Source organism: Scedosporium apiospermum, assembly GCF_000732125.1.
Source record: "Scedosporium apiospermum strain IHEM 14462 chromosome Unknown SEQ_SAPIO_0066, whole genome shotgun sequence".
Lineage (NCBI taxonomy): Eukaryota > Fungi > Ascomycota > Sordariomycetes > Microascales > Microascaceae > Scedosporium > Scedosporium apiospermum.
In genome coordinates, this window is record NW_015971767.1 from 127,567 (window position 1) to 154,975 (window position 27,409).

Consider the following 27,409-nt stretch of genomic DNA (forward strand, 5'->3'; position numbering starts at 1 on the left):
TTTCAGCTTGTGTGGCAGTTTCGAGACCTTGGCGAATCCCACTGGAATGCTGATGTTTGTCTTCCTCGTATTTACAGGTTCTCTTTGGATGGTGGAGATGACGTCAATCTATTCGTAGATGGCGGATCTTTTCTGCCGATCATTTTGGCTTCTGACCAGGGAGGGATCACCATCATGTACTGGCGCTTCTCACCGCGCCTATTTGGGCCTGACGATGGAGCCCGATGAAATCTTCAAGGTAGCGATGAATTTGTCGTTGGGCATGCCGGAGCATGCGGCTCTCATGTCCTCGGATTCTACTTCATTAAGCTCAAACACTAGAGGCCGTCAGAAATAAACGCGAATTCGGTTGGTGGTTCGGGGGCAATATTACCCGTAAAAGCCGTGATTGCTTGGCTAATGTAAGACGAGTCTGACAGTGGAGAAGGCGAATACGAGACGATCGTCGTATACGTACATGACACGCAATCATTGATATATATTTAAGGACCACGGTGCTCTACCCGACCTGCTAGTGTTCACCGACTTATCCCCATCAACTATTACTGTTCAGTCCCTATTCAGCAATAGTCCAATCTAAAAATGCAGCTCAAAACCGTCCTCATTGCGTCCCTAGCGACCACTGTCAGCGCACGCATTCACGGCATCGGCTTCCCGAAGACAATCAAAGCTGGAGATGAGGTGACGGCTATCATTGGGAGCGCCAACTACATCCAGTCCGTCTACGATGTTGCTATCGCTTTCGGCATCAACAGGGAGGCCGCAGCATTTCCCGACACGCTTGGTCCCGTTCTAGGTTCCTTCTACCTTGGGCCTGGTAAGTTTTGAGGCATCGAAAATCCCCTCATGAATCGAGTGGAATTGCTCACTGTTATCCAATTCAAGAGAGGTCAAACCAACTGCATAACTTTCCTCAGCCTGTATCTATCCCCGAAAATCTAGAGGATGGTAGATATGTCATTGGCGCTGCTCTGCTGAGTTTGTATGGGGCAAGCGTGAACCCCGTACTTGTTGGGTACAACGTCACGGTTACCATTGGGGAAGAGACGAGCGAGGATTACGTGAATAGCTGGGATGAGGAGTAGCGATTGAAACGGCCCTTTCCTTTTGGAGAAAGAACTTTCGGAGTTGATTTAGCCTTGATAGATTGCATGTATCCTATAAGGTATGAACCTCTGGCTTCAGATTTTCTGCAATACAGCTTAATATTGCGGCCGATAGGTTTCATTGGTATATGCGAGACTCGAAGGTTTCATACAAGGTATCGAGGGGCTGGGTATCAGTAATTGTCGATCTGGAAAGTCTACTCCAACTCCTTTGACTTGTGGGCACCTTGTTAGCTGCTATCGTCCTACGCCTTGGTTTGAGGTCGCATCTGTCTGCGAAGCAGATAATCTTGCCTGCTTTTTTCTAAAAGGGGGATTATAGTCGGTTCCTGATATTTGAGTGGGACGTATATTGGAACTAAAGGCCGTGTCTTTGTCGGCTAGGTTTTGCCATGTTGTTAGTGAGCGGTTCTTAGTGGCGAGAGTGCCCCCACTGCTATTGCGGCTCAAAGTTTGCAGAGGAATTGCGAGAGTCTTCTGGACTAGAAGGGGATTACGAAAGACACATGCTACTGACTAGATTTCTAAAACTTTAGGGCTCGTTACTAGTTGCTTTGAACACGTTCGTAGAGCCAGCTTTTATCAGTGTTTTAGGAGACACCTGTTTTAGGAGACACCTGTTTTAGGAGACAAGACACCATGACCCACGAACCCCCCCGAGGCCGATGAACCGAGCACCCACTATGTTAATGTCTCGAGTCTCTCGACTGCGCCAGGTATAAATGGCGGGTATATCACGCTATGGACTATCTATGTCGCCTCCCCTGTGCTTCTAGCTTCTTCATACAGTCTTAACGAAATGCTGGTTGTCAAATCAATACTGAATAGCAGACCATGTTTCTAGCCTTTTATGCTGTCCATGCCACGGGGTCCATTGATTGATCGATAATTTTCGAGTCCCTCCACCAACTCGTCGAGTTTTTCTATGGATACTTGTTCGGAAATATCGAGTCTTCGTTAAATCTGATTCTTCCACTCTGGTATCCTCCTGCGCACCGTAAGTTCTCGTCCTCCCTCCCAGAAACATGCATCAAACACGACGATCATAAACATGAAACACCTCGCGGCCCTGCACGCTCGACTATTAGCACAGACTCTGCCGTTTCTACCCATCATGTTTTCCCTATTTTCTTCTTGTGGAGAGCACTTACAAAAAGGCAATAGAGACCTTGGCAACATCATTATACATTTTCGTAAACGAATGTGATCCGCTGTCCGCTATATTGTAATACAGCTCGTTGTGGGGGGATCTGTATCCGAAAACCATACCGAACACCTGGCATAGAATATTGAGGAATTCATGGGTGAGGAGGACGCCGGGGCGAGCTCGAGTTCGAACAGGGCCTGAAAGCGCAATGATCTCCCAGGTATCGAAACCAGCAGCGAAAGTGGCCTACGACGGATAGGTTAGTCCTATTTCTATACTTCCCGGTCTAAGGAACGGAGAAAACCCAAGAGGGGAAATGACATACGCAGACCAATGGGATTCCAAACCACAAATTCACGTCCCTAAGAGCCCGGGCGTCCAGATAACTTTCTCTTGCGCCATCGGGGTCGTCCCATTTGACGGCGACGAAGATCCAGAGGGCGATGATGCCGTAGCTGAGGATGAGAGTGAGGACACGGATGACGAGCTGGATGCGCTCGAAGATGATGATTGCCTTCGACATGGTCGCCGACTCGTTGGTGCTATGAAACGATCGAGTTCGAATGGTGCCTGATTCCCGGCAGGAAGATTTTATCGTAGAGTAAACATGGGCGATGTTGGGAAGAAAATCACCTCCGTGAGGTTTGACCAACTCGCTGCGTTTCATCTGGGGAATCGTCCCATGGTATATGTCGGCCGATGCGGGTAAATTAGCTGACGGTGGCTGTGAAAACCAGGCCCGCTATTATCCGGGGGATCCCAATCACCTAATGCCTCTAGTGGTTCCAATCCTGTCTGGGGGTTCCGGGACTTTTGAGGAGGCATGGGCCGATGTTACATTCCGGGTGTTTGAATCGTGTTTGTGTTACCAGAAATGGAACGGGAGGATTCAGACCTTCCCCAAACGACCTAGACAAAAGCACTAGAGTGTGAGCAGGTCGTGTCGAAAGTTCCAAAAGATCGGATATGATGTGTGCGTCAAAAGGTCTTTGCTTCTCCGTAGGATTATCTCGCTATGTTCATTTCAATCAGAACAAGATTATAAATGTCAAAAGGACCCAGCTACCTAATTCGAACGCAAACCTCGACATAGAGCCCGTGCCTTGGCAGTTTTTTTCCATTCGAATATTAGCATGCACCTTCCTACATATTGGACCTATAATAGGCTTTCTCCACACAGGCACGCGGCACTAAGCTGTCTGTTAATGAGGGGCGACGAGTGATATTCCCTCACATAAACTTCTCCATATGTAGGGCCTATTAGTGAAGACTTTTCGTCGCCCGTCAGAGGGACGAAAATAACAGAACGGCACATATTTGCCATGTGGGAGCATTCGGGAACTATAGCTCACACCATCTCACGACGGATCTCTTGTGACATACGGGCTGAGTAATAGCTCACCAGAGACCGCTACTGTTTTGACATGGTGCCCACCAACGGCGCACCGGAGTGGTGTCAGAACGAAGCGAGGACGAGGCAGGATTGTCATATAAAGCACGGCGGGAACAAACCTATAAAGGTGTCCTTGAGATCGAGCCAGGATCCTACCAAGATTCTCTTGGCGTGACATCCATCCGAAGTCATATCTAAACCACACCTGCTTGCCATGTGGCCCGGGATCGTTCTGTACTAGAGGAGGGGGGCCCACTTAAACTACTTAGAACTTCTTATCCTGCCCAACATCTCATCCAGGCTTTCCCTCCACCAACTTCACAGTAGGAGATGTCTAATCTGACCAAGCTCAAGCGCATACCAATGATCTGCCCAAAACAAAGCTCTGACATTGGCAACTCCGACCACCATTCTTCCGCCATTTTCACCGACAGGTTACAGGATACATCTCTGAGGGTTAGTTGATAACAGAGGTACACACAGTGGACAAGATGAGGTTTCACGATGGAATATGCGGCTGGCAACCAGTGGACAGACAGCTCTACGAATCACAGAAGCCTATTACTCGTCCCAGGAAATGATCGAAAAAGTAGGGGAAAAAATGATAAGGATTCGTAGCAGTGATGAATAAGCACTATAATGGCTAATATACACGGGGGCAGCATGTCACGTTTGGGGTCGTCGTGTCGAGGCTGTCATGTCGACAAAGTGTTGGCCATCCGCTTCTCAACAGCCACCATGGTCTGCGCTGCTAGGACAGCAACCTGGCGAATCTCCTCGCTCAATCCGAGGGACTCGTCCTTCCCCAGCGCTTCGAAGCGCTCGATCCAGAAGCCCCATCGTTGCAAACATACAGCGGGTGGCCCGTGGTACAACGGCCCACCTTCTATGTATTGTAAGCCGTCCTCTGGCGTGAGATCGGTGTGGCCAACGTTCTCCAGCGCCCATCCTAGAAGACACACAGAGGCGTGGGGGATCCAGTCGCAGGCGACCTGCAGCCTCCATTCCCTGATGGATACGTCGTTGTGTGCGCGCAGGTCCTCTTCGAGGGCATGTCGTAGGGCATCTGTGGCTCGAAGATACGCCCCTAGTAAATTTACCCTAAGGCACCGAGCCCCAAAGAGATTCAAATTTCGCCAGATCTGTGCAGATTTGGGGGTATAGGTTCCCTCTAGGAGGGGATCTTTGTGAGAGAAGTTAGCATCATAATTTTCCTGCTATTCCGAAGTAATCAGAAGAGTACATAGAGTACATGGAGTACATAGAACACATACCTTGAAAGTACAATTCCATGTACTGCGGGAATAGAGGTAAGTCGGCCCATACACGTTTCTCGATCTGTGGTTTCAGTTGACATCGTTAGTGTGTTTCTGGTAATGGAAATGGTAGTGATGGTACTCACGCCCCAGACGATCATATCTCCCTTTGCCTGCTGCTCCAGACTGCGGAGAATAAGCACGAGGTATTCCTGGATCTCATCTGTAACACCAGGGCTACGAGCGATATCGACAATAATCCCCCAGAGCCGCCAGAAATAGTATTCGGCCTCCTTCTTCTCTTCGAGTAGAGGGCAAAGCCAGTCGAGTTGGTAAGCGATGTCCCACGGTGTGGTATTTGGTGCCCCGCAAAGTGCGTCGAGAATGGCTCTGTCCTGATCTGAAAGTCTTCTCTCTTTGATCAACTCGAGGTCGAAGAGGCTCGTTGGGCCTTGTGGCGTTGCGTCTTCGGGCGCCGTGCTTTCAATCGCTGCTCCTTCGGCTGCTGTGGTTCCGGCCGTCGCCTTTTCGGCCATTGCGTGTGGCTGCAGGATCCACAGGGTTCGTGGTGGGGAGGGCAACTCGGCGCCGTAAGGATATTTCGAGTCGATATTACGTACAGCACTTCCAGCGACTGAACGAGGAGACAAGCCTGGAGGGGTTTCAAGAAAAATTATAATGCTGGTAATTGATGATGGAAACCTCGCAGGGGAGCTCCATCGACGTTGGCGGTTTGCCACGCCACTTCTAGGCATCGCTGGGCGCAGTCGGCGGCCACTGCCCTCAGGCCCAGGTGAGCCACGTGACGCGAGATCTGAATCCATTGAAGTTGTTGAGCCAATGAATTCTTGATTTCTCGGGTGAAGGGGGGAGGCTGTGACACTCTTCTCGGTTCCTTGCAGGTTGTTTCCGATATCTATGGATGCCGTGTTACTCGTGGAGAGTCGAGGCAGCAGTGTCTACTCTGACTATTGAATAAGGGAGGCTTTCAGGGAATAAGCAGAATGCAGGATATTGGGGTTCATCTTGTCCCTTTAGGGCGGAATCCGGAAGAGGCATCGATAGGTGTTTGAGTAGATCTATTATTCGAATTGAACCTTTTTATAGCCTAAATCCTAGCGCGGGATGATCACCTTTTCAGATAAGTACCACATTCTGGTGAGCGAACCGCTGAAAGTATCCCAGACCGCCAACGCCAACAGGGAACGACACGAACACGCCGACCCGGACGAACCGACCGTCGTGGCGGGGCGCCGGGTGGAGGAGCAACCCAATCGCCACCCTCATACTGTCATGTTCCCATCCCTTCTCGCACTCTTTGCATAGACAAATCTTTTCGCCCCTTTTAGGGGCATCGGACAACTCCTCGTCATCATAGCTGGACTCTTCCTCCTCTGTTTCAAAGCCACTCTCCAAGTCAAACTCGAAGTCGTCTTCCTCTTCTTCCTCTTCTTCCTCTTCTTCCTCTTCTCCCTCTTCTTCACCTCTATCGGAAAGCTTGCTCCCCCGAGTACTTTCAATTGAATGTTTCTCTCTTACTAGTTGCTCCGAGGCGCTTGACTCGTCCGAGAGGTCAATAGGAGAGCTGCTCTCTTTACATAGTCTCTTCCCGGTCTGGACGCCAGAACTGCGAGATACTACGGAACTCCCAACGCTATAGTCCCGCTCCCGCTTGGCCTTTCCGGTATCTGTCTCTGTAGTAGTAGCGGCTAGGTTTCCACATAGAGGGAGTCCCCGTCTAAAAAGAGGATTCCTTTTCAGTTTCACACTCCCAAGGAGCATCATCTGGATACCAGTGTCTTTTTCATGTGATGGAGTAACCATGTCCGCAGGGGGATTCCAGTCCAGCCAGCAGTCCGCCAGGTACGAGCCATTGTCCCGTATCTCTCGGCGGCCAGGGGCAGTACTCCGAATTTTCACCAGAGTGCTCGGATAGAAACTGGATAAAGGCACGGGACACACCCTCACGCCCACACTCAACTCAGCCCACAGTACCTCGCCGTAAGGATTCGCCCCCTTGAGCGTCGAAATGGGATGAATGGCCTCTTCATGTTCGTCGCGCCACTTCTTAGACCAGGGATCAACGCCTCGTATCCGGTCCCGGACATTTTCGAGGAGCGCGTAGTCTATCTCGCCGCGGTCGATCCAACTCCACGACGGCGCAATGTACTCGTCAGCTCGGGCGGGATCTATTCGACTTAGCAAGCCAGCGAGGTTCGTGGGTCGTCTTGGGCCGTTCTCGCGGACAAGCCACAGCAATCCTCGAGTCATATTTCCGCTCCACAGCCCCGCATGGTAAGAATCGTCCCCCAATACACGAGAAAGAGTCGCAGCGATGCCAGAAAGCGCAGGAAGGGCATCACTTGCCTTCGTGAGGGTTCTCGTCGAAAACAAAACGGCATGCCACTCCCAGTCGCTGTACACTCTACGGCGACTCGCGTGCATGACCTGGCGCTGGATCGATGTGTCCCAGCCCAACTGTCGGGCCGCCATCCCCTCGGTGTACACAGCCCTATCACAGAGGAAGTGGATCCTCGACGTCCCGAACCAAATCTTCCTAGTCGACATGGCTTTCTCCTGGTACGTCCAGCCCCTCAATGACCAGTGGCTATCCTGCTGGTCCGGGAACGGCTCGGGCCTCTGACATGAGCACCGCCCTTCGGCGTCTTGCACACCGCAGTACCTGAGCCGCAGCACGCCGGAGATGTCCGGCGAGACGCGCGACCTAAAGGGGAGGGCGGCTGTGGGCGGCCAGTGTGGGGCTCCGTCACGCGGACCCAGGAACCCTTGGGTGCACGAACGTGATGCCAGGGAACAAAGGGTGACGTGGGCATTGCCGTATATGTCTCCCATCCTCGCGGACTCGGTGTTCCAGTCATCGAGGCTATCCTGCTTAATGCAGAGCGCATCGATCCAGATGTAGCCGATACCTAGGGCTCGGGTCGCCACGACGGCGTCCTTGAGCACCTCGGTCAAGTCGTCGAGACTTACTCCAGCCTTGAGCCTGGCGGCCGTCATATCAGTGAGCTTGGGCTGTTTTAAGCTTTCGGGGGCCGGACCCCAGCAGTAGCTGAGCGCGGTATATTTGGCCTCCTCCGGCGACAAGCCGTGGTCCCGCACATTGATCAGCCTTACACCGGCGTCGAAGAGTTGCAGCAGGCGTGTGGGGAGGATCGGAGATGGAGATCGGGGGTGTCTATGGGACTCGAGGCATTCCTGGAGCGTTTCTCGTAGCCATCTGATGTTGGCGTCGCTGAGAACTTCCCGGCTCGGAGCCGGTTTCACTCTGAGCCACTCGGCGCATGGTTCTAGCGACAGGTTAGCAGATTTCTGTGCGTTGGGTTCTCGTGGGGGCACCCATCGTTACTTACTAGGCTCCGCTTCGATGGTGAAGCAAAGCGTCGACTCTGACCCGTTCTCTTAACCCAATGGAATGGGCGATTGTTAGGATAGATCTTCCATACATGAGGCCGATTTGACGCTCCATACCAAAGATAGCAGATACCAGGAGCCTGGACAAGCCCATAACAGACACCAAGCCGGGTTTCAGCATCCTCCAGGGGTATCTATATCGTAACGAGATGGGCCCCGGAGCCTGCTTCTCCCCACCAGCTCGGGCGACGATATCTGGTCGCGATAGAGCGCTTACGAGAAGTCGACACACGGGGCACCCTGCGTTAGCAGTCAGTACTAGGCCGGGCAGCAGCGGAAAATGGTCCTGGCGGGGGGTTCCCAGCTGAAACACGCGGGCTTCGTCGCCGGTTTCCTCGCCGGAGAATTCGAGATGGGTGGTTGGTACATCAGCGGGATACACTGTCTTTGTGGAGCTGTGGCCGTCGGAGTCGTCAAATAAGAGACATTCACAATGGCTGCAGAGGGACTCCATAGTTGCAGAACTCTCACACCTAGGCAGAACGGAAAGAGAACCGATAACGATGCGGCTTGATTGATTGATTGATTGATTGATTGATTTCTATTTAATGTCAAGGTTCGCATTGCCGCAGGCGGCCACGTGACACAGAGCCCGGCACGATAAAGTAGTCTGGAGTGATGGCGCCAGGGTCACCAGACTATATGCACTCACGTACACGGCTGGCACGACCTTAATCGCAGCAGGAACTGCAGCTGGTTGATGCCACGCCAGCATGCCGTGTGGTTCTCTTCGGTGCTAGGTCACAAACCGGTGACACTGTAGAAGTTGAGGACGGCTTGTTCGTCGGAAGCGTCCCATTCGACCCCGTCCCGGCCTATCCTGTCGCTGTCGGAAGATGGCATGGTACCGACTGGGCATGAGAAAGGTGCCGAGCTGCATGCCAAGCAGAATGGGGCGGCGCAGAACGAAGTGGTCTCGAGGAACCCCCCACCCCTTCTGTATCACCTGGGAATGAAACACCTCCACCGCGATGGCGAAGAACACGGAAAACCAATTGTGGTCGGTCACGTTGTGGGCTGAGCCGCGGGAGAGGCTGGATGCGAATAGCTGGTGCCCTACGCCGCAGCGTCGTCGCTGGATGCGGGAGTTTGTTATAGGGACGAAATGGTCCCGAGGTTGTGCTGGAGAAAGGGAAACGAACTCGTCTCGATGAGAGGTCCTGGATGATTCCTGGTTTGAGACAACCGAGGGAAGGTCTCATATCGACTTATATATCTGCCCTCAGGTTGAAACACTTCTCGTATCTCTCATTCTCATAGCTGCAGCTGTTGAACAAATACTCTTTATATTTATCCTGCCGTCTGGTTCAGCCAGCCTACCGCTCCTGCATCGAAAACACCATGATACTCTCATTCAGCTTTCCCGCTAGACTAAATGCTCCCCCTACGATAAAGATAAATGCAGCAATGGTACGTAACTAATAGATTGTGAATCCTATTATGCAGTTTAACACGGAAGAAGAAGAACTGTTGGAACTTCATGCCATGCGTTTCTATTTTTAGTGACTGCGCCGCTTTCCGCCTCGAACCCCGCATATATATCTGAAGACAAGCATCTCGACATGTCGTCCAACAAACACGGACGCATCGTGACCCGGCCACCCTTTAGGCATCCTAAGTGCTTCTTAGCCATCGCTGCCATCCTTCTACTTAACGTAAAATACATTCTGAATATCTAGAAAACCATGCACCTTTTGGATCTTCCTCCCGAGCTCGTTTATATGGTAGTTCACGCTTCCATCCTGGCACGAAGCTTCAAACGGGCCATGAGACTGAGGCTCGTGAGCCGTAAGCTATCAACTCCCCCTCCCCAGCACTAACAACTCAGCTCTAGTCGCGAGCTGATAAGATGCGCCCACCAAAGGCACCTTCCGCGACCTCGTCGATGACGCCATCGTGAACTTCCGTATGCTGCACGATGTGACCGAACCCCACGATTTTCGCTGGGAGTTCCATCCCCGCCACCAGGCCTGGAGAGCGTACGCCCAGCGCTACCTTGCCGAGTGCATCATCCGCCGCCCTAGTCGGCATCCTCCATTATACGAGGAATCCCGCCTGCGGTATGTCGTTGATCGGGTCGCCAAGCTCACCGGTGAAGTGGATGCCCCAGCGAAACGGCGCCTGATACACTCTCTCATGGGCATGTGGTGCTTCTTCGGCCAAAGGCACACGAGCCCGGACTACATCCGAGACCGGCTTTCCCGACTATACTCGGAGTGCCGCTTCTCTAAGGAGTCCTCGCCCGCGGCCTCCTTCGACGAGACAGACCTTCATTGCCTCACACTCGAGGCCGCCATCTACCTCGGTCGCATCGAGCTCGTACGCCAGCTGCTCGCCGTCGACGACCTGTCGGCTTGCATGCGTAGGATCGGTCATGCGTCGAGGAGGCCGGAACTGGCATATTACCCTGCACGGAGGAGGTTGGAACTGGCCGCCTACTCTGGTAGTGTTGAGATTCTCAAGCTTCTCCTCTCAGCTGACCTTGGCGTCCTCGAGACAGAGTTAGACAGCGAAGGGAGGATGAAGGGGCACATGCCCGCAGTATCCGCAAACCTGGCCTCAAAGCAGGGCCACCATCACTTTTTCAACTACATTCTCGACATCAGCGAGCCTTTCCCGGGCCTACGCCGCCACCTAGGGCTTGTGCACACAGCACAATCCGAGCATTATCGCGAAGCTATGCGGAGTACAGCCTTTCCGGAGGACCTTGAGCGGATGACTGCTATATTTCGACGCGCGCTCCTGGAACCAGGCCCCCCAATAAATCAGTCCCCAGTCTTTTTCGGCAACCAATGGCACCAGCTGGCGTACAGTGCCTCTCTGGGGCGTGCAGAAGTGGTGCGGTACCTCCTCGAGCAAGGCGTACGCATAGATGCGGAGGCCGTTGTTAGTCTACGCGGTGTAAGCAATTGCCGCAGCCCCATAATATGCACTATCACAAAATCCGGGAGTGTGGAGCTACTAAGGCTCCTGCTTGATCACGGCGCGGATCCCAACGGCAGTATTCCAGAAAATGCGCCCTTGCTAGCTGCCATTCGCTGGGGCACTCCTGCCATGGTTCAAGTATTGATCGAGTACGGGGCCGATGTCAACAAAACTATCCCGCCGGCAATCATCGCAGCCTTGTTTGTGGAAAGCGAGGAGATATTCCGCCTTCTCAGGGGAGCTGGAGCCGTCCTCGATAACTCACCGCAGATTGGGGGACGCGCTATGTCATTAGTGAGAGCGCATGGGTTGGAAACAATGGAAGCACTCCTCATCAGTGAAGGCGTCAGCACAAGCAGCATATTAAATTATGATCCAGGAAAAGAAGATTTATTAGGCGGGTCCGGATTTTTCTTTAGATTGAAAGACTTTGGATTGGATGAACAGGCAGTATACGATGCGAGAAGAGCAGCATTCGAGTTGACAAGAGCGAAGAAGAGGAAGAGAAGAAGATAACTAGAAGCTAAACGAGAGCCAAGATCTACCTATACCAGGCTTAAGAGAATACCTCAAGATCAATCCCTCGTTTCAATCATCATGTCATACCGCAAACTCGCATTGTCCTCCGAGATCTGAATCGTCACTCGGCTGACATGGACAGTGTCGCCACCTAAACTGCCTGACTCTGCGAGCTTGGTAGGGCCCTCCAGCATGGGATTTTGAAAGCTAAGTTCTTGCCATCCCAAACCGCCCGGTGAGATGGTGTATGTCCCGGTGTTGCTGGGGTCCTTGCCCGCTCTTCTTAGCGCCCCCTCAATGGCAGCTCTCCCCGATGGGTTCGAGACCTTGCTGCGGCCGAAGTAACGCAGGTTACTGGCGTCCCCATTGTTCTCATATCGTCCACACTATTGTGCACGCACACACGTCCTACCACGAACAGACGGTTTTGCTGCCTCACGATAAGTGTCATCACGAGCTTGTCGTCAGCAAGCTGTCGAGCCACAGCGCAAAGGTGGTGTGCGAAAGTTCCAGTTCATGGGGTCCCGACTTCATCTCCATAGTAGACGGCTACTACTGCGACATGTGCGAGCACGCCCTGTGGAAGCTGTGCTTGAATCGCTTTGATCTCGATTGCTGGGATATGCACAAGATGGAGTTGCGAATGACCAGGCGAACGATCGCTTCCAGGTCTGAGGCTGGCTCGCTTAGCAAAAAGGTCCATAAGCGTATCGAATACTGGGACTAGGATATCTGAACTTGTACAGGTAAAGAATCGTGTATTGGAATGTACTCGGGGAAATTTGTTTGTCGTTGAAACTGGAGTTGGGCTATTGTTTATTAAACTTGCTTCATTTTAACTTGTCTGCAGTGCCTCCGTCGGTTGTGTTTCCTAGAGGTTGGCAGGAACGCCACCCGGACCAGTTAGGGAAAGTCGTTGATGTAGGACTTATAATATCACACCTCAGCTCTTTCATATTGAGCTTCTCCGCTGCTCATATCACCAGTGATAGGGGGAATACTTGGGTGTTGGCTCTCTTAGACAAGCCCGATCCAGCTTGGGCAAACATTGTGAGATGTCACAGAAGTGGATGCTAAGAGAATATAGAGGGTATATTGAGCTACGTATCATTGAATATTGATCGCTTTACCAGTCAAAACTCTCCTCCACCAAACGAACAGCCACACCGCTATGCCGACCCAAAGCAGCCACAGTACATCTCACCTCATCGGCCATAGCAGCAGGACCACACACCACGACCGTCGTGCCACCAACTTTCCTCTCATTAATCTCCGCCTCGAGGATCGAGCGCACATCCATCCTCTCTCCGATGCTGAGCTGCACATCGGCAACACCCCAGCGAATTCCCCCATCGGGTCCAACAGAGCGAGATGTTATGGAGGAAGAGACGGCGTCGACGAGGGCTTGGCTCCTGGATCCCCAGTATAACTTGACGTCACCAATAGGCTTGCCGAGCGATTGGGCATCCTCAAGGATGGGTAGAACGGCTGTGACACCAACGCCGCCGGCGATGCATACGATATGGGGGTAGGATGCGTCCGCGCGGACCTGGTTGTGCGGGAAGAGATTTCGTGACTCGACGCCGTAGGAACCTTCGACCAGGACGGGAATGGGACTCTTACCCGCGCGAGCTGCGAGAGATGCCGTGGCGCCATCTTGGATGCGCATGTACAGTGTGATTCCTGGCCGGGATTGACTCGCAGGGGCGATGGACGAAGAAGATGGGACTTTGGAGGCGGTCGTGTCTTTCTCGACATCACTTCCGCTAGTAGGCAGGCCCTTCTCCTGGGGGTCAGACGATTCGTCGCCATCCAGGGAGTGACTCATGGCACCTGCTACGGAAAACGGATGATTCTCCCAGACACGCCATGTCAGTGTGGGGAAGTACATGTAGATGTGGCCGCGGCTGTCGACGCCGGGGATATCGATGCGGTAGTACTCGGAATCGACGGCGGTGACGTAGGCTTTCTTGACGCCGTATCGAAGAACTCGGATGATCCTGGCAACGTAGTCGAAGGACATGATAGCTATGGCCATGTAGATCCATGTCTCGTAGCCCCACTGGTGACCGTATCGGTAGATGATGTGGTACCAGCATCCGATGATGCTTATGGCGGAGAGAAGAACGTGGCTCGATAGGAAAAGCTCGTAGAACTTGCGCCGGATGGGAAGAATGGACAGAGGAATAATGATGCTGAGGGCGAGTGTAGCGACGATACCGGTATACCAGTACGGAAGCTTACTTTCCTCAGCGTGGGTGCCTTCCTCCAGGAACTCTTGCAAGTAGATGGCGGAGTGAAGTACAGCCTGCAACATACACAAGAATCCTATCCAACGATGAACAAGGAGGAAAGTCACATGCGACCAGTTGGTCAACCTAAGCAGGACATTGTTCCGGCTGCCGTAGAGAATGGCGAGGGCCAGGTTCGCGAAGCTGAGAACACCCACGCGGTTGGAGATATATGCTCGTATCTGGGCCTTAGAGCTGGCGAACCAGGTGTTGTCTCCGTTAGCGCGGTAGCCGACGGCGGAGAAGATGACGTTCACGGCGATGATGTAGAAGATGAAGAGGGCTTGGCCGCGAGTGGGGACGATGGCGAGACCGAAGGCGGGAACGGCGTGGCGGGTTCCGAAGGCTGGGGGATCGATCACGTAGGCGTAGAAGGTGCTGACCCAGGATTTGGGGAAGGGGATGAAGCGGAAGAAGGAGAAGCCGATGGGGATTACGACGCAAGTAATGAAGATGACAAGGCTGGGTTGGAGTTTCGGTTAGTTCGTAGATTTTATATTGGTAGGTAAGATCTGACGAGTCTGTTACTTACCCGAATCGCGAGTGCCCCTTCTCGATGTCTTCAAACACGGTCAAAGTGTGATACTGACTCCAGTAAGCGTCATCCTCAACAGCCGTAGTAGTATTTAGCAGCACATCAGACGGCACGACCTCAGTCGGTGGCTGCTTGACTTCTGCCAGGGCCTCCTGGTAAGACAGCCTAGGAAGCGGCTGCACCCTTCCCCGACCGGGAAGATTGAGCTCCCAATAATTTTCAAGGTCGGACGCCAGAACTCCCTCGCAACGTTGATACATGCAGTATGCCATGGAGTGAAGGAAGTGCTCGTTCGTGGCATAGCACTCGGCCGAAGGGCCCATGGACATGTGCGAGGATTCGGCGTCGCCTGTGTGCGAGGCGTGGTCCATGGGACATTCAAGGGGATTGGAGATGCAAGCGCGGCAGGCATGTGCGCAAGTTGGGTCGTACATGGAGATGCCGTAGCCGATGAAGCCGTAACCATAGCGGCCGTCAACCGTGTGGCTTGAGGCTGGAACGGTTAGAGCGGCCAAGAGGCCCAGGGCGGCCGTTTGGATTCGGGGCAGCATGGTCACGGCCACTGATGGATGGAAGAGACGACAGTAGTTTGGCTTGAACTAGATGCAACTGGACGCCAAAGAATGGGTTGAGGTAGGGGTATATATGGGACTAGCTTTCACGATCTGCGAAAGAAGCTTATATTAAGCCAAGAAACGGTGACGATCACCAGTAGAGGCCACTTCACTCGCCCACATCAAGCAATGACCCATCGCGACCTGCAATGCAAGCCAGTGGGCCAATCCGGCACTTAATATATAAAATCAAGAGTTCCCATATCTCATCAGTTAATCAATCCCGACCAGGATTGGGCACGGATCAAAGTGAGGCAGTTTTGAGTGCATTATTCCCTTGTCCGGCACGCACATTTGAGCAAGTTTTTTTTTCGGGCGGTATTATTCCCCTGATGGCTCCTCCCACATCTTGGCAATATATTTGCCATGGGATGCACGCGAGAACCCACCAACCAAGATCGGCAGAGAGGATGACGACTTGGGTAACAAGTCCCGGGGCTAAAGCTCTCTCGCATCTCGCGACGACTGGGAAACACCCGATTTGAAGAGTTTGAAGGGACGAGGCAAGTGACCCCCGCTGGCGGATGGAGTCGAGATGGTTCCGTTTGCATGGGGGGTTTTTCCAGGTCGTTGGGTCGTTAGGTCGCAGGGGATGTGGGGACGGCGCAGGAGGGAAGAAGCTTGGCTATAGCCCATTTTTTTTATTGGGGGGAAACCTGCTCATTCCGGCATGCTCTGGGTGCAGCGCGACTGAAAACGGGGTTAGTCCGGGTGTAACAACGTGATGAAGAGTGGGAGGGCAACGGAATTAGGTAACGAGATTAGATGGTTTCGAACCAGATATCAATCTTGGACCGGGAGTCGAGGTGGACCTTTGCGCTAAATACAGCCCTAGGGAGATCGAAACTCTTCGGAGCCGCACAAGTGGTGATGATGTGCGCATCTGAGGCGAGGTCCGCCTCAGAAGAGCGGCAGGTAGAGGGAATCACGTAGCGCACAGGTTCCGCCTACGGCTCGAGATGAGCAAGTTTTGTGATGAATCGGGGTTAGCAAACCCTTTTAGTGCTCCAAGAGACGTGGGATCTTGCATTCGATGAGTTACGAAATAGGATTCTAGATATTGGGTGCATATTTGGGATGGTCCATCTCCCGGAGCCACCATCGTCGGGCCGGGGCTGACGAGAGAGTCAGTCTTCGGAGGTCTCCGGGGTGAAGCGTCGGACCATCTCCGGATCCCCTCGAGATACAGCGACAATTGGGTCGAAGTAGTCAGGTAATTTTGCCTGAGAGTAGCTTGGTCTTTTGTTTTTCATTTCTTTCCCCGGTTTTTTCGGTCTTTCAATTTCTTTTTATTTTATCCACATCCTCGTCAAAACGTATTGCACCGCTCCCCAAAAGTTCGACCCCGGCTAAGCCCAACCCATTCCTCGTTCGACCGACACGAGCACCCCAATCAAGCAGAACATACAAGGCATTTCACAAGGCACAGCGGTCAATAGCCTCAATATGTTCACGCAAAATTATTTGAGAAGTGGGCGATTCGCAGCAGCTATTAGTTACTGTACACTGGCTCTCTCATTCACCATCAGAATCAGCGCGGCGTTCCCCATTTTCTCACTACCCATTCTGACTAGGTTGTATCACTCATTTCTTATGCATCTTCTCCTTCGCTTTCTCTTTCGCTTTCTCAAACATCGACTTGTTTTTCTGTTCGGGGCTGGAGCCTAGGCTAGACGGCTCGCCCTGTTCCGCCTTTATACGTCTTTATGTCAGCCGAAAGCCCACCTCGGGCGCTCTCCCCGCCTCCGCTCGCAGCAAGGGAGGGAGCAATATTAACCAGTAATGTCCAAAAGCTTGGAAATAAACTTACCAGTTCCCTGTCATGTTCGGCATGCTCCATGAAGTCATGTGCAGCCAGGACAGACTTATCAGGGAGGCCGTGGCCTTGTTCTTTTTCAATATGTGAGCTGTGTTCCATGTTGGACTGGTTTCTGGTTTTACTTCTATTTGGTCGACAATGAGATCTAAAAAATTAAAAGGTAGTATTTAAATTTCGGACCTGAAGATCGGACATGGCATCTTTATATGTCGAGATTTCCGGATTCTTGACGTCAATATCATGATACTTGAACGAGGGGATATGACATCGTGTGGCGAAGCTCGTGTGGCCAACCCGCCAGCACTTACGTCAATGATCTACAGTATTTATTCGGGGCATGAGCTTATACTAGAGACCGAGGGGTTGGATCTGAGAAATGGCGTCGAGACGGCGTAGATGGTGGGTCTAACCATGCGGCGTCTGGGAACGCTTTCTCGGGCTGATTGGCCTCCTCACTGGGGGCAAAGACAGGTTTAAAATTCTATTCCAAGGTCGTCGCGAGGACCTTTTCCTGTTTTGTCGCCCTGCTGAAGATGCTTGCCCAATGATCGTGGATAGGTCGGACGGATAGCCAGAGAACAGCTAGTCCTCCGGATTCCTCAATAGCATTCTTCCGATCTTGAACTGTAAACACAAGCTTAGCATCTCGTACGTCTCTCGTAGTCCCTTGTGCCTCAGTGTAAACTATGGAAATAAAATGAAACCTCTCAGCGACCAAGGGCTGATCTATACAATTCAACTTCATACTAATAATAACTCTCGCACATTATTGTTCGAAAGAACCACTTGATTCAGGATCTGATCATCAGGGCCTCCGCGTAAATCATGGCGAAATAACCCAATCCGACGGAATGCACCCTGGCTCGGTTCACGAGCCACTAGCAATCCTGAAGAAAGCGGGGGCTCGAAGTTGAGACGTGTCTCGAGCAAGAAAACCTCCCCTGCCTTGCGTTGTGCATTTTCAATCAAGATTGTGTCTTGTTTCGTATCCGGATACAAGGTCACACGCCATTCCCCAGGAGGCACAGGAGCCCGACCCGAATCCCAGGGCGATTCCTCTATGTCAACGCGAACACCTTCAAAGTCATGCAGCGCCCAAATCAAGCCTTTGATCTTAAGATACCCCCCAGTGACTGACCCATAAGGGGCCGCGGGGACAGTAAGATCCACGCCATAATCTAAAACTTGGAATCGATGTTTAACTCTGCCTAGACGGGATCGATCAGTCCGTGTTACGAGCGATGTGTTGGGCTCGATCACCCCGTCAATGCATGCCCATGACCAAGATGGAGCACAGAAATATATAGCTCGAGTAGCTGTGGGTTGCACTGCCATCCAACTTAGGGCGCCGCTAAAACTGTCACTCGCGACTTGGCCATTCTTAAGCTCTGTTAATAGTCCGGCGAGATAGACACTGCTCCGCCGGTCACGATTAAGGTCCATCGCGTGAATGACTGAGGCAACGGCAGCCACGGCTAGGAGTTTATCGCCTTGGTTGGTGAGACCCCTTCTTGTATAGTTTTCGACGACCTTTTCCCACTGCACGCGAGCTGGCATGTCTTCTAGGACTTCCAACGGATAGATATCTCTGGATAATGACGGGGGATCGCCCATATTTCTCCGGCTCAGTGTTCCAAACGGACCGCCGCAGCTTGCGTTACCCCTGAGACAGCACCATGCTAGATAGCCCGGACTGAATATCAGGAGGCGACGTGACAGGAGAGATTCTTGGAGAGTCCAAGCACGGAAAGTGGTAGGAGTCGAGACCTCAAGAGTGTCGTATAATAAGACAGCGCCGATCCCATCTGACGTCTTTATTGAAATTTCGAACGGACCTGCTCTGAATGGAAACGCGAATTCTCTCCCCAAAAACCCGACATCACATGCTTCGGCGGAAGCTGCACACAACGTGGCTGTGTTCTTGCGGTAGTAGAGAGGCATCCGCGAGATTTCGACCTCTTTTTCGTAGCCATCATCCTGGGGGATACAAAGAGCATCTATCCAAATGTACTTCATATCAAGGATGGAAGTATATTTGATAGCGTCTCGAAGGGTTTTTGGCAGAATTTCTACGGAAAATCCCTCTTCAAGCGTCTGGGCAGTGTCTTCGGTCAACTTTACTGGTTGGTCCCCTCCCCAGCAATATGACAAGGCCAAGAACCCGCTTTTGGAGATATTGTCCTGCTCCTGGCTCCCGAGAGCTGCTACCTTGATGACTCGAGCGTAACTTGCCTTTTTGTCTGAAATCTCGACTAGCCGCGTGGGAAGATCAGTCACGGAAAGAACCTCGTCTCCAGAACAAGATTGTCTCGGGTCAAGGCGACACTCCATATGAGCCGTTAAACACTCTTTTAGTTGATCGCGTGCGAATTTTACAGATAACGGTGACTCGAAATCTCGCTCGTGCGGTCGATATGGCACTATCGAAGCAGCCGAATTATCTACTATATGTTAGAACCTTCACTAATTGTGTGAAGTAGATGAGCTTCGACTACTTACCATACCTCGAGCAGACAAAGATATGTCCCCAAATACCCCTCGGGGAGTAGGGGACAGGACCGGTCCTTCCAAGCCGCCCTATGGCTAAGAGAGCATAATCTGCCTCAGCAGTCCGAGGCAACTCGGGGTTAATGTTAGGAAGCCAGATCCATAAAGGTTCCTCCAAGTACTCCCAGGCTCCATTCTTCGTAAAGTAGTCTTTGCCGAAATCCACAATCCACTGGTAGAAATCGCAGCCGTCGAGTGCCGCGGTTACGGCATCTAAGGTAGAGCGCCCCAACGGCAAGTACATTCCCTCTTTTATCCATATCGGCTCGCCCATAATTTCGTTGCAGCGAGAACAGAGATGAGGATTGTCGAAGGTGAATTGTCTTCTAGGGGCTTTGTCGGGATATGACTGGATTATTATCTCCTTCCTTTCGCTGAGGAACTTGGCAAGCGCCTCTCGCATCCCAAGAGGAGCCATCGCGAGCTAGAATTCGATTAAGGTCCGGGTATGCGATTTGGAAATCTAAGGCGAGCGGGAACATTAAGGGCAAGGGCGAGTTTCAAGGCAGTCCTGGGAATAGAAGCGGGGCAGAATTGGGCTGGAGGTTTCCTTTCAAACCTATCAAGCCTGAAGCTACACTTTGCAGAATCTGTGGGCTTGAAGACTGGCCAATGATACTAATGGTACTGCAAGCCAACGGATTCCCATTTTCCAGACAAGGCGGCTACATACTTGGAGACGCTAGAGCTGCCTAAACATAGTGGCAGTGCCAGTGCCGCAGGGAACCCGATGACCTCGGCGTGGGACACGAAGACTGAGTTCCTCATGTATCCACGTAGTGAACCCAACTAGTTGATGTTTGGGCTGTCGCTACGTCAAGGAGAGTAGTGATATACTAGGGACATAGGTGTGAAAGGAAAGGACTATTCATATGCTTCTGAATCGGGGTTTTCCGTGTCAATGCCTCCTAGTCCGCTTGGCTTCCTTGATTGTTCACTCATAGGGACATGAATCCTAGTCTGCACAAAATCCATTCATTTCCCAGAGGATTATAAGCATCTAGAGGGTCCTCCGTGCCTTCACACTCTATGGACTAAAACTTGAAAATACACCCGATAATAAACTCCCTTACGCCCACCGAACCTTCTTCCCCGTCCTCCCCTTCCCCCTTCTCACTTCGCCCAGCCCAAGGACCTCCGGCCCAAGAGTCACCCTCACTGACCGATTCGCCCCATCCTCTATCCTCCACTCCCACCTGCAAGCCTCCACCGTGTCCCCAGCAACAGTGAGCCGACTTCTCCAGCCCTTAACCCACATCCAGGCCAGCCGATAAGCACTGTCCGATTCCGGCTCAGGTGGTGGCTCCGTGATAGTGCTGCTGGCCCAGCTTCCAATACTCGCCCGTGAAGACGAGAATGTATATGGTCCCGTGATATTGGTGGATATCGTCGTGGTAGATGACAACGTTGTTCGTCGGCTCTCTGGCCCTTCTGAAACCTCGTTGGGGATCTCTTCTTCAATCGTCTCCATGATATTCACATTGCCGATGGCAGAACTCCCCGCACGTCTTCTCGTAACGCTTGCCATTGCATTATCCCTAAAATCCTCGTGAAATATCGCTAAAATCAAATTGACCCCCGTCTCTCCCGAGCGTGGTCAGTTCTCGTCCAGTCCGCCAGTGGCAGTCCGTAACAGCGCGCTCCGTTCGTCAATCTCGTCTTCGGCTTCATTTAGAAACCCTCCTTTCCGAGGCTCTCCTGGTATGTCGTATCCCGGACTAACTGGGCCGGCAGTCCTGGCTCTCCGTAGTGGCATGTTGAAGATTCCCGACGACGGCCGAGAACGGGAAGGGCTAGAGGCTGCAGAATCAACCCCACTGCCCCCGGAAGGAGTCTCGAAGATGCTTCTCATTTTCTGAATGAGACTGCTGGGTGGCGACGGTGAAGCGGTGGGAGAGTTTCGAGCGAGTACGTTATGGGGCATTTGAGTGGCGATCGGCGTGGGAAGGTTCTCCTCGGAGAACGACTTCGGGGTGTCGTGGTATTGCAAGGGAGACGGAACGTGCGCGTCGTGTCTGTCACCGAACTGTCCCATGGGCGCGGGCCAGGAATCTCGAATCACGGGCTCGTGGTTGTCAATTGGCAGCGCTGCGTGTATGGGAGATTCCGAGGCTGTGGAGATTGTGCTCTGACTCACAAGAGACATTGGTGTGGAATCAATCTGACCGGACGCATCCCATGGTACGTCCGGGGTATTTACGCCGTAGTTATCGGGACGTCCCATCTGTCCTGGTGGCGTCACGGGCCTTTCGGGATTGTGCCTGCTAAATGCCAAGCCTCGGGAGAGAGAAGAGGAGGCAGGAGCAGGAGCCGCCTCGCGGAGTGACATGGGGCTGATGTCGCTGTTATCTTCGACCAGGCTGTCCATTGAAGTGGAATTCTCTGGCGTGTACTCTACCGGACGCATTTCCTCATAGCTCTGGAGTTCAGCATCCAGTACGGCGGCGGTTGGCGTGACGGTGGGTTCTGTGGAGTAGGCATCATAATTTGATGACTGGGGAGGGAGACTTAATTGGGTAGCATGGCGGTTTTCGTCTTCCTCGTAGCCGGTCTGGGACTGATATTCTGATTCGTCGTCCGAATCGAAGAGTTCGTCTTGGCCATGGACCGTGGCAGCAACTTCTTCTGTGTAGGCATACTCGTCCGGGCTATGGAAATTGTCGGGATGCTCCTGGAATTGGGATGGAGTGTGAATTCCAGCTGATTGCATCGGAGTCACGAAGGCTTGGGATTCCGTATCCGTCGTAACTTCGCCAGCAACAGCGAGGTTGTCGCTGTAAGAGTGTGAACCCTGCGTGTCGTGGTATACTTCGCCATAATAGCTATGATAGGCAGATCCCTGGTCCTCCATGATGACTGCCGGGGCCATTAGCTGAGGCTGGGCAGGCTCGTAGAGTCTTCTGTCGTAGGTTTCATAGTACTGGTTCTCTGCCGGAGCCACGTCGGGGATCGTCGCCGGGTCGCTGTGGAAAGGAGACATCGGAAGCGTTGGCGCCTTCTCAACCACCGGTTCCACCTCCCCATACTCTGGCTCCGGTTGCATTTGATGATACTCATACCCATCAGCAACGGCTGGCTGAGAAGCTAGCTCGACCTTGTCGGGAGTAGCAACTTGCTCAGTAGATGGAGTCTTAGTGATTGAAGCCGGAGATTCCAGGCCAGGGGTTTCATGGGCCGATGAACTGTTTTCTGAGAAGTCCCGATGGACATCGCCTTCTGCAGCCTCATCCACGAGTGCCGCGTCCTGTTCTTCATGCATCGCAGCCGCAGCATTCGCAACGGCAAACGACATATCATACTCATCCTCTGCAGGGTCCATGACCCAGGAACCATTCGCAAGTTGGGCTGCAACGGGCTGCTGTTCTACGGCGATATTCGGGATAGAGGTCCCAAGAGTGGCCAAGTCTTCCAGAGCCTGCGGTGCGGGCGGCTGGGAGAATCGCCGTTCAATAGAAGGAGCGACCGCTTTCCTAAATCTCGCAAAAGTCTCTCTGAACCGCGCTAGGACGATCTCTTGATCTGATTCACTAGGATCAATGGCCCATGTCCCGTTAGGAAGTTGCGCTGCTACAGGCTGCACTTCGTGGGCAAGGTTCACGTATTCAACGTTAGCAGATTCGTCCTGCTGCGGTTCACCTTGTAGAACCGCGCTTTCTTGAGAGTCGGGGAGGACTACAGCAGGCTCTTGGGAGCGCTCAATCTCGGAATGTGAGAGCCCGTCCTCAGCTTCTTCCAATAGTCCCTTCTCGGCAGGGGGATCATGGGAGATGGAGCGACCCTCTTCCTGAAGTTCAATGGTGTCTCCGAAATGACTTCCTCCGCCGACCACAATTTCCTCTTCGGTGATTGGACTAGGTAGTGGAGACACTTGGCGAGTTTCGTCAACTTCCGAGACCTCGACGCCTGCGGAGTGTTCCTCGGCGTCGTGGGCTACAGGTCCCTGTTCTGCGTAGGCAAGGGGGTGTGCAAAACCTTCCGTCTCTTCCGGAAGTATAGAAGATCTGACTTCGACCTCCGGGTCTTCGTAAAATTTCTCAGCAGAAGTAGAATTTGCAAGAACCTCACGGTCTAGCTCAGACTCACGAGTACCAACTGCATAGCTAGGCCCGCCAAGCATAGTGCCCTTCCCCTTCATCATGGAAGCCGCGCTGGGGAGCTCTTCTTGGCCATGCCCTGTTTCCGAGTCCTCAATATCATAACGGTATTCCTCAAATTGGCCTACCCCAACCGGCTGTTCGTAAGACAGAGCAGGAAGAGTGGAGACTTCCGAATTCTCTTCGGTCTCAGATATGACGCGTTCACTCCCAGGTTCTTCGTGGCTAACCTCCCTTTCGACGTGCGGGCTGGGAAGAGCAGGGACCTCTCGAGTTTCTTCAGTTGAGAGAATCTCAGCTGTGAAGTCTTTAGGCCCCTCAATGGTCTCACGGAGGTATGTGATAGGTGCGAGATATTCAACAGCCATTGACTGATATACCGTCTCATTAATTGGACCAACAGACCATGTCCCATTGGGAAGCTGTACATTATCCAGTGCGAGTCCATAGTCCATCTTGTAGTCAGAAACGTCAACATTGAATGACTCGACGTGTTGGTTGGGGCTACCCTCAAGAAGCACTGGAGTCTCGTCGCAGGAGTCATGATCGTCAATATGGCCATTGTGTCCTGGCGCGTGAGGTTCGCCTGCCTCATCGACAACGCGAGCAATTGGGAGTGCTGGCTCGTGCATTGCGGTGTCTTGCGCCCCGTAAGCCACTTCATTCGCCACAGGATGCTCGAATTCTACTTCCGCTTTCACAAGCGAGTGGGCGTCCATGGATGTCGCCTCTACAGGCGCAATATGGGGATATTGATCTTCTTCATACTCGGCGTGGTGAACGCTCTGATCATACTCCCCATTGTGGAATAATTCTACTTCCCTGGCGGAATGAGGAGGTACCTCAGGCTCAGGATAGTTTTCAGGCTCCATCCCGTCGTGAACGATAGCGACTTGGGCATCTGGAATGTTCTCAGCCTGTTCAACCAATGTCGGCGTCATTTGCGATGGTTGTCTCACCACTGAAGGCTCAACATCTTGAGGTATTATCCCCTTGTAGTTAAAGCCACGCTCAGACTGGGCAAGCGAATTCGTGTATTGATACCCGTTGGACAAACCTTCTTTGTTTGAAGGAGGCGCATCGAAGTAAGTAACTGGAGAGAGCGGGATCGAGTCCTCATCGGGCACTCGGAGGTCGAAAGGGGGTGACTGGGGTTCAAGGTATTCCTCCACATGGTAATCTTCGGCGTCCAGTCTGGGGGTTTCATGAACTACCTGGATGGGCGCTTGCCCCAGAGTCTGCCCAGCATAGTACGGCGCTTGTTCTTCGACATGAGGATGATAATATTCCTGGTGCACGGCAAGGTTGTCCTCGTGTTCCTCAAAAGATTCCAACCCCTCGGCTCGAACAAACTGCTGTCCAACAGGCACGTTCTCCACCATACTAGGTTCATCCAGGGGTGAGAGCTGAGAGTCGTATTCGTGATTCATCCCAATGTGGTGTTCCCGAGGCGCATAGGCCCTCTCGATCAATTCCTCATCGCCTTGAACAATATCGGGGCGGGGCGCGGCGATCTTTGGAGATGGGAGGGGTGTCTCGGCAGCCGCTTCTTCGTAATTTAGGCTGTGCCTCTCCGAGGAAATCGAGGAAGACCCCGATACAGAGATGGCGTAGTTGCCCATCGACTCGTGGACGTTGACCTCCGGTTCAGCATCAACATTGGTTTCGGCGCGAATGGGTGTCTCGAGCCTCCCGTCAGAAGTGAGCGCCAGTCCAATCTCCTCCTGCCCTATTTCAAGAGTTTGTTCTACCAACGGAGCTTCTGTAGGTGTGGGTTCGTTTTCTGGAAGCTGAACTTGCTCTTCCACAGCCGCTGAGCGAGTCGGGGAGCCTGGCCCGTCCACTGGAATTGGTCCTGAGTCTCGAGCAAGGTGCTCTTCAAATGCCTGCTCCGCCGGTGCGGCTTCTTCTGGAGGCAGCCCGGCCATTGGCTGAGATGTTGGAACCATTGTCTGAATCGGTTCCTTCTGGATAAAAGCTGACTCCGGTGTGGCCATATGCCGGGATACCTCCGGGAACGACCTCGCAATAACATCAGACTGGAGAGGAGGAGTCTCTCCACGATCACCAAGCCCAATCTTCCCCGCAAACCAACCAAACGCGCTCCTTCTATTGCCCTTGTGCTCCGCCGGAGAATCACTCGGATCAACCTCTTTCGCCAGTTCCCGAGGCTCGGACTCTCCTCTCCCTCTCTCAGCCAGCTGAGGAGGTTCCGCGACAGCCCCATTCCTCTCCGCCTCGGCCGAGACGACCCGAATGGGGCGTGACTCGGGCTCCTCATTAGTAGCCTTCACACTGTTATTGACTGGCTCTCCCAATGAGGCCTGGGTTGTCTCCGGCGGCTTACTAGTGATGGCCGTTTCCATCGTCCTGTTCGTTCGCGAACGGCGTCTGGTAGGGACGGACGGCAACGGGACTTTGAGTTGCTCGTCAATCAAGCGGTTCAGCTCCTGTTATGCGGCGAGTTCATGTTAGCAAATGTATGGAAGATCAATAAAACGGGAGCCGGGGACAGTAAGGAGGATAATAATACCCTTCGCCTCTCCTCCAACCGCGCAAGCTTATCCCTCCCCTCATCCAAAGCGGCCTGCGCCTCCACCTCCACAATCTCCATCAACCCGTCCATCTCGTCCTCAACATCGTCAGTCTCGCTGGCGAACCTCCTCTGCCTCTCCTCATCTTCCCGCTCATCTTTGGCTGCGAGCTCCTCGTCTTCCCTAGCCCGGCGGGCAAGTATCTCTTCGTCTTCTCTTCTTCGACGCTCGGCGATTTCATCGCGCGCTTTGCGGCGCTTGGCAGAGAGGTCGTCCCCTTCGCGCTCGAAATTAGCACGAAGGGCCGCTAGCGTGCTGTCCCGTTGGTGTTCGAGCTGGTCGAGGCGGGAGTGGTGGTCTGTGGTGGAGAGAGCGTCGATGGTGGAACGGATGGCTGAGAGGGTGTCGCTCATTTCCGCCACGAGGGCTGCGACCTCCATTGCGGAAGCCATGATGTGGAGGATATGTATTATTACGAGTTACGGAATAAGTGACGTGAAAATGAGAAAGCAGTGTACTGAAGGCGGAGGGGAGTTGAGGTTGCGTCTCTTTCGGCTTACTCGGTTTACGCAAGCCTCGTTGATCCAAGATCGATGTCTTAAGACCTATTCCTAGGAACGGAAAGTAGAAATAGCAGACGAGGTGAAGATTTATGATACCCCAAGCCGAGGAGCTCTCAAAATCTAAGGAAGGGAGCTACTAGCGAAGGGGCCAACTTTCGAAGCAGGTTGAAGAAGAAGCTGCGTCGGGAGATCGAACATCCAGGGCGTTCATGCAAGGGGATTCAAGGGTGCCAGACACTGACACTCGTCTGTGGATCTTGTCAAGCTTGGAAGGTAAATCATGCCTCCGTGGTGGGAACTCTAGGCCACGGGAGAGCCAACTAGCGATTGAGTTTTTCATCTCAAACCCGAAGCTCAATTGAGAAATGATTAAACAACTGTGTGTCGAATCCACGACGAAGTCCAACACGTTTCCTCCAAAGGCATTGATTGATGTGCGAATGTGCCATCACCACTTAAGAAAATGCGCAGACTTAGGTTGAGGGGTAGCTTCACAGCTTTTCAGAGCACCGAATCTTCATCGAAATCATAGAAGGGCCTTCCTTGCTTCTAACGCCAGGAATTGAGGGAGGTCGGTGGCGATCAGGGACATGCCGTAGCGCAAAGTCTGCCGGGATCTTCTTACTGTCCAAGA

The 27,409-nt window shown here is 52.8% G+C and overlaps 7 protein-coding genes across 7 annotated transcripts; 2 read left to right on the forward strand and 5 right to left on the reverse strand.

Moving 5' to 3' along the window:
* Positions 1–582: 582 nt before the first annotated feature.
* SAPIO_CDS1471 (uncharacterized protein) lies at positions 583–1,085 on the forward strand (the record flags this gene model as incomplete). Its single annotated transcript, XM_016784738.1, has 2 exons — positions 583–817; positions 943–1,085. 2 exons carry the CDS (start codon positions 583–585, stop codon positions 1,083–1,085), a joined length of 378 nt encoding a protein of 125 aa, XP_016645495.1.
* Positions 1,086–2,063: 978 nt separating this feature from the next.
* Positions 2,064–2,776, reverse strand: SAPIO_CDS1472 (uncharacterized protein; the record flags this gene model as incomplete). Its single annotated transcript, XM_016784739.1, has 3 exons — positions 2,064–2,175; positions 2,258–2,499; positions 2,579–2,776. 3 exons carry the CDS (start codon positions 2,774–2,776, stop codon positions 2,064–2,066), a joined length of 552 nt encoding a protein of 183 aa, XP_016645496.1.
* Positions 2,777–4,341: 1,565 nt separating this feature from the next.
* SAPIO_CDS1473 (uncharacterized protein) lies at positions 4,342–5,438 on the reverse strand (the record flags this gene model as incomplete). Its single annotated transcript, XM_016784740.1, has 3 exons — positions 4,342–4,829; positions 4,921–4,984; positions 5,049–5,438. The coding sequence occupies 3 exons, from the start codon at positions 5,436–5,438 to the stop codon at positions 4,342–4,344; spliced, it is 942 nt and encodes a 313-aa protein (XP_016645497.1).
* Positions 5,439–6,039: 601 nt separating this feature from the next.
* SAPIO_CDS1474 (uncharacterized protein) lies at positions 6,040–9,177 on the reverse strand (the record flags this gene model as incomplete). Its single annotated transcript, XM_016784741.1, has 5 exons — positions 6,040–8,210; positions 8,274–8,321; positions 8,392–8,729; positions 8,991–9,027; positions 9,084–9,177. 5 exons carry the CDS (start codon positions 9,175–9,177, stop codon positions 6,040–6,042), a joined length of 2,688 nt encoding a protein of 895 aa, XP_016645498.1.
* An 842-nt stretch (positions 9,178–10,019) lies between these two features.
* SAPIO_CDS1475 (uncharacterized protein) lies at positions 10,020–12,505 on the forward strand (the record flags this gene model as incomplete). Its single annotated transcript, XM_016784742.1, has 3 exons — positions 10,020–10,122; positions 10,184–11,553; positions 12,224–12,505. 3 exons carry the CDS (start codon positions 10,020–10,022, stop codon positions 12,503–12,505), a joined length of 1,755 nt encoding a protein of 584 aa, XP_016645499.1.
* Positions 12,506–12,904: 399 nt separating this feature from the next.
* SAPIO_CDS1476 (putative Ferric-chelate reductase (Fre2)) lies at positions 12,905–15,155 on the reverse strand (the record flags this gene model as incomplete). The annotated part of the gene is made up of 2 exons (XM_016784743.1): positions 12,905–14,531; positions 14,602–15,155. 2 exons carry the CDS (start codon positions 15,153–15,155, stop codon positions 12,905–12,907), a joined length of 2,181 nt encoding a protein of 726 aa, XP_016645500.1.
* Positions 15,156–21,181: 6,026 nt separating this feature from the next.
* SAPIO_CDS1477 (uncharacterized protein) lies at positions 21,182–26,664 on the reverse strand (the record flags this gene model as incomplete). Its single annotated transcript, XM_016784744.1, has 2 exons — positions 21,182–26,128; positions 26,212–26,664. The coding sequence occupies 2 exons, from the start codon at positions 26,662–26,664 to the stop codon at positions 21,182–21,184; spliced, it is 5,400 nt and encodes a 1,799-aa protein (XP_016645501.1).
* Between the last annotated feature and the right edge of the window lie 745 nt (positions 26,665–27,409).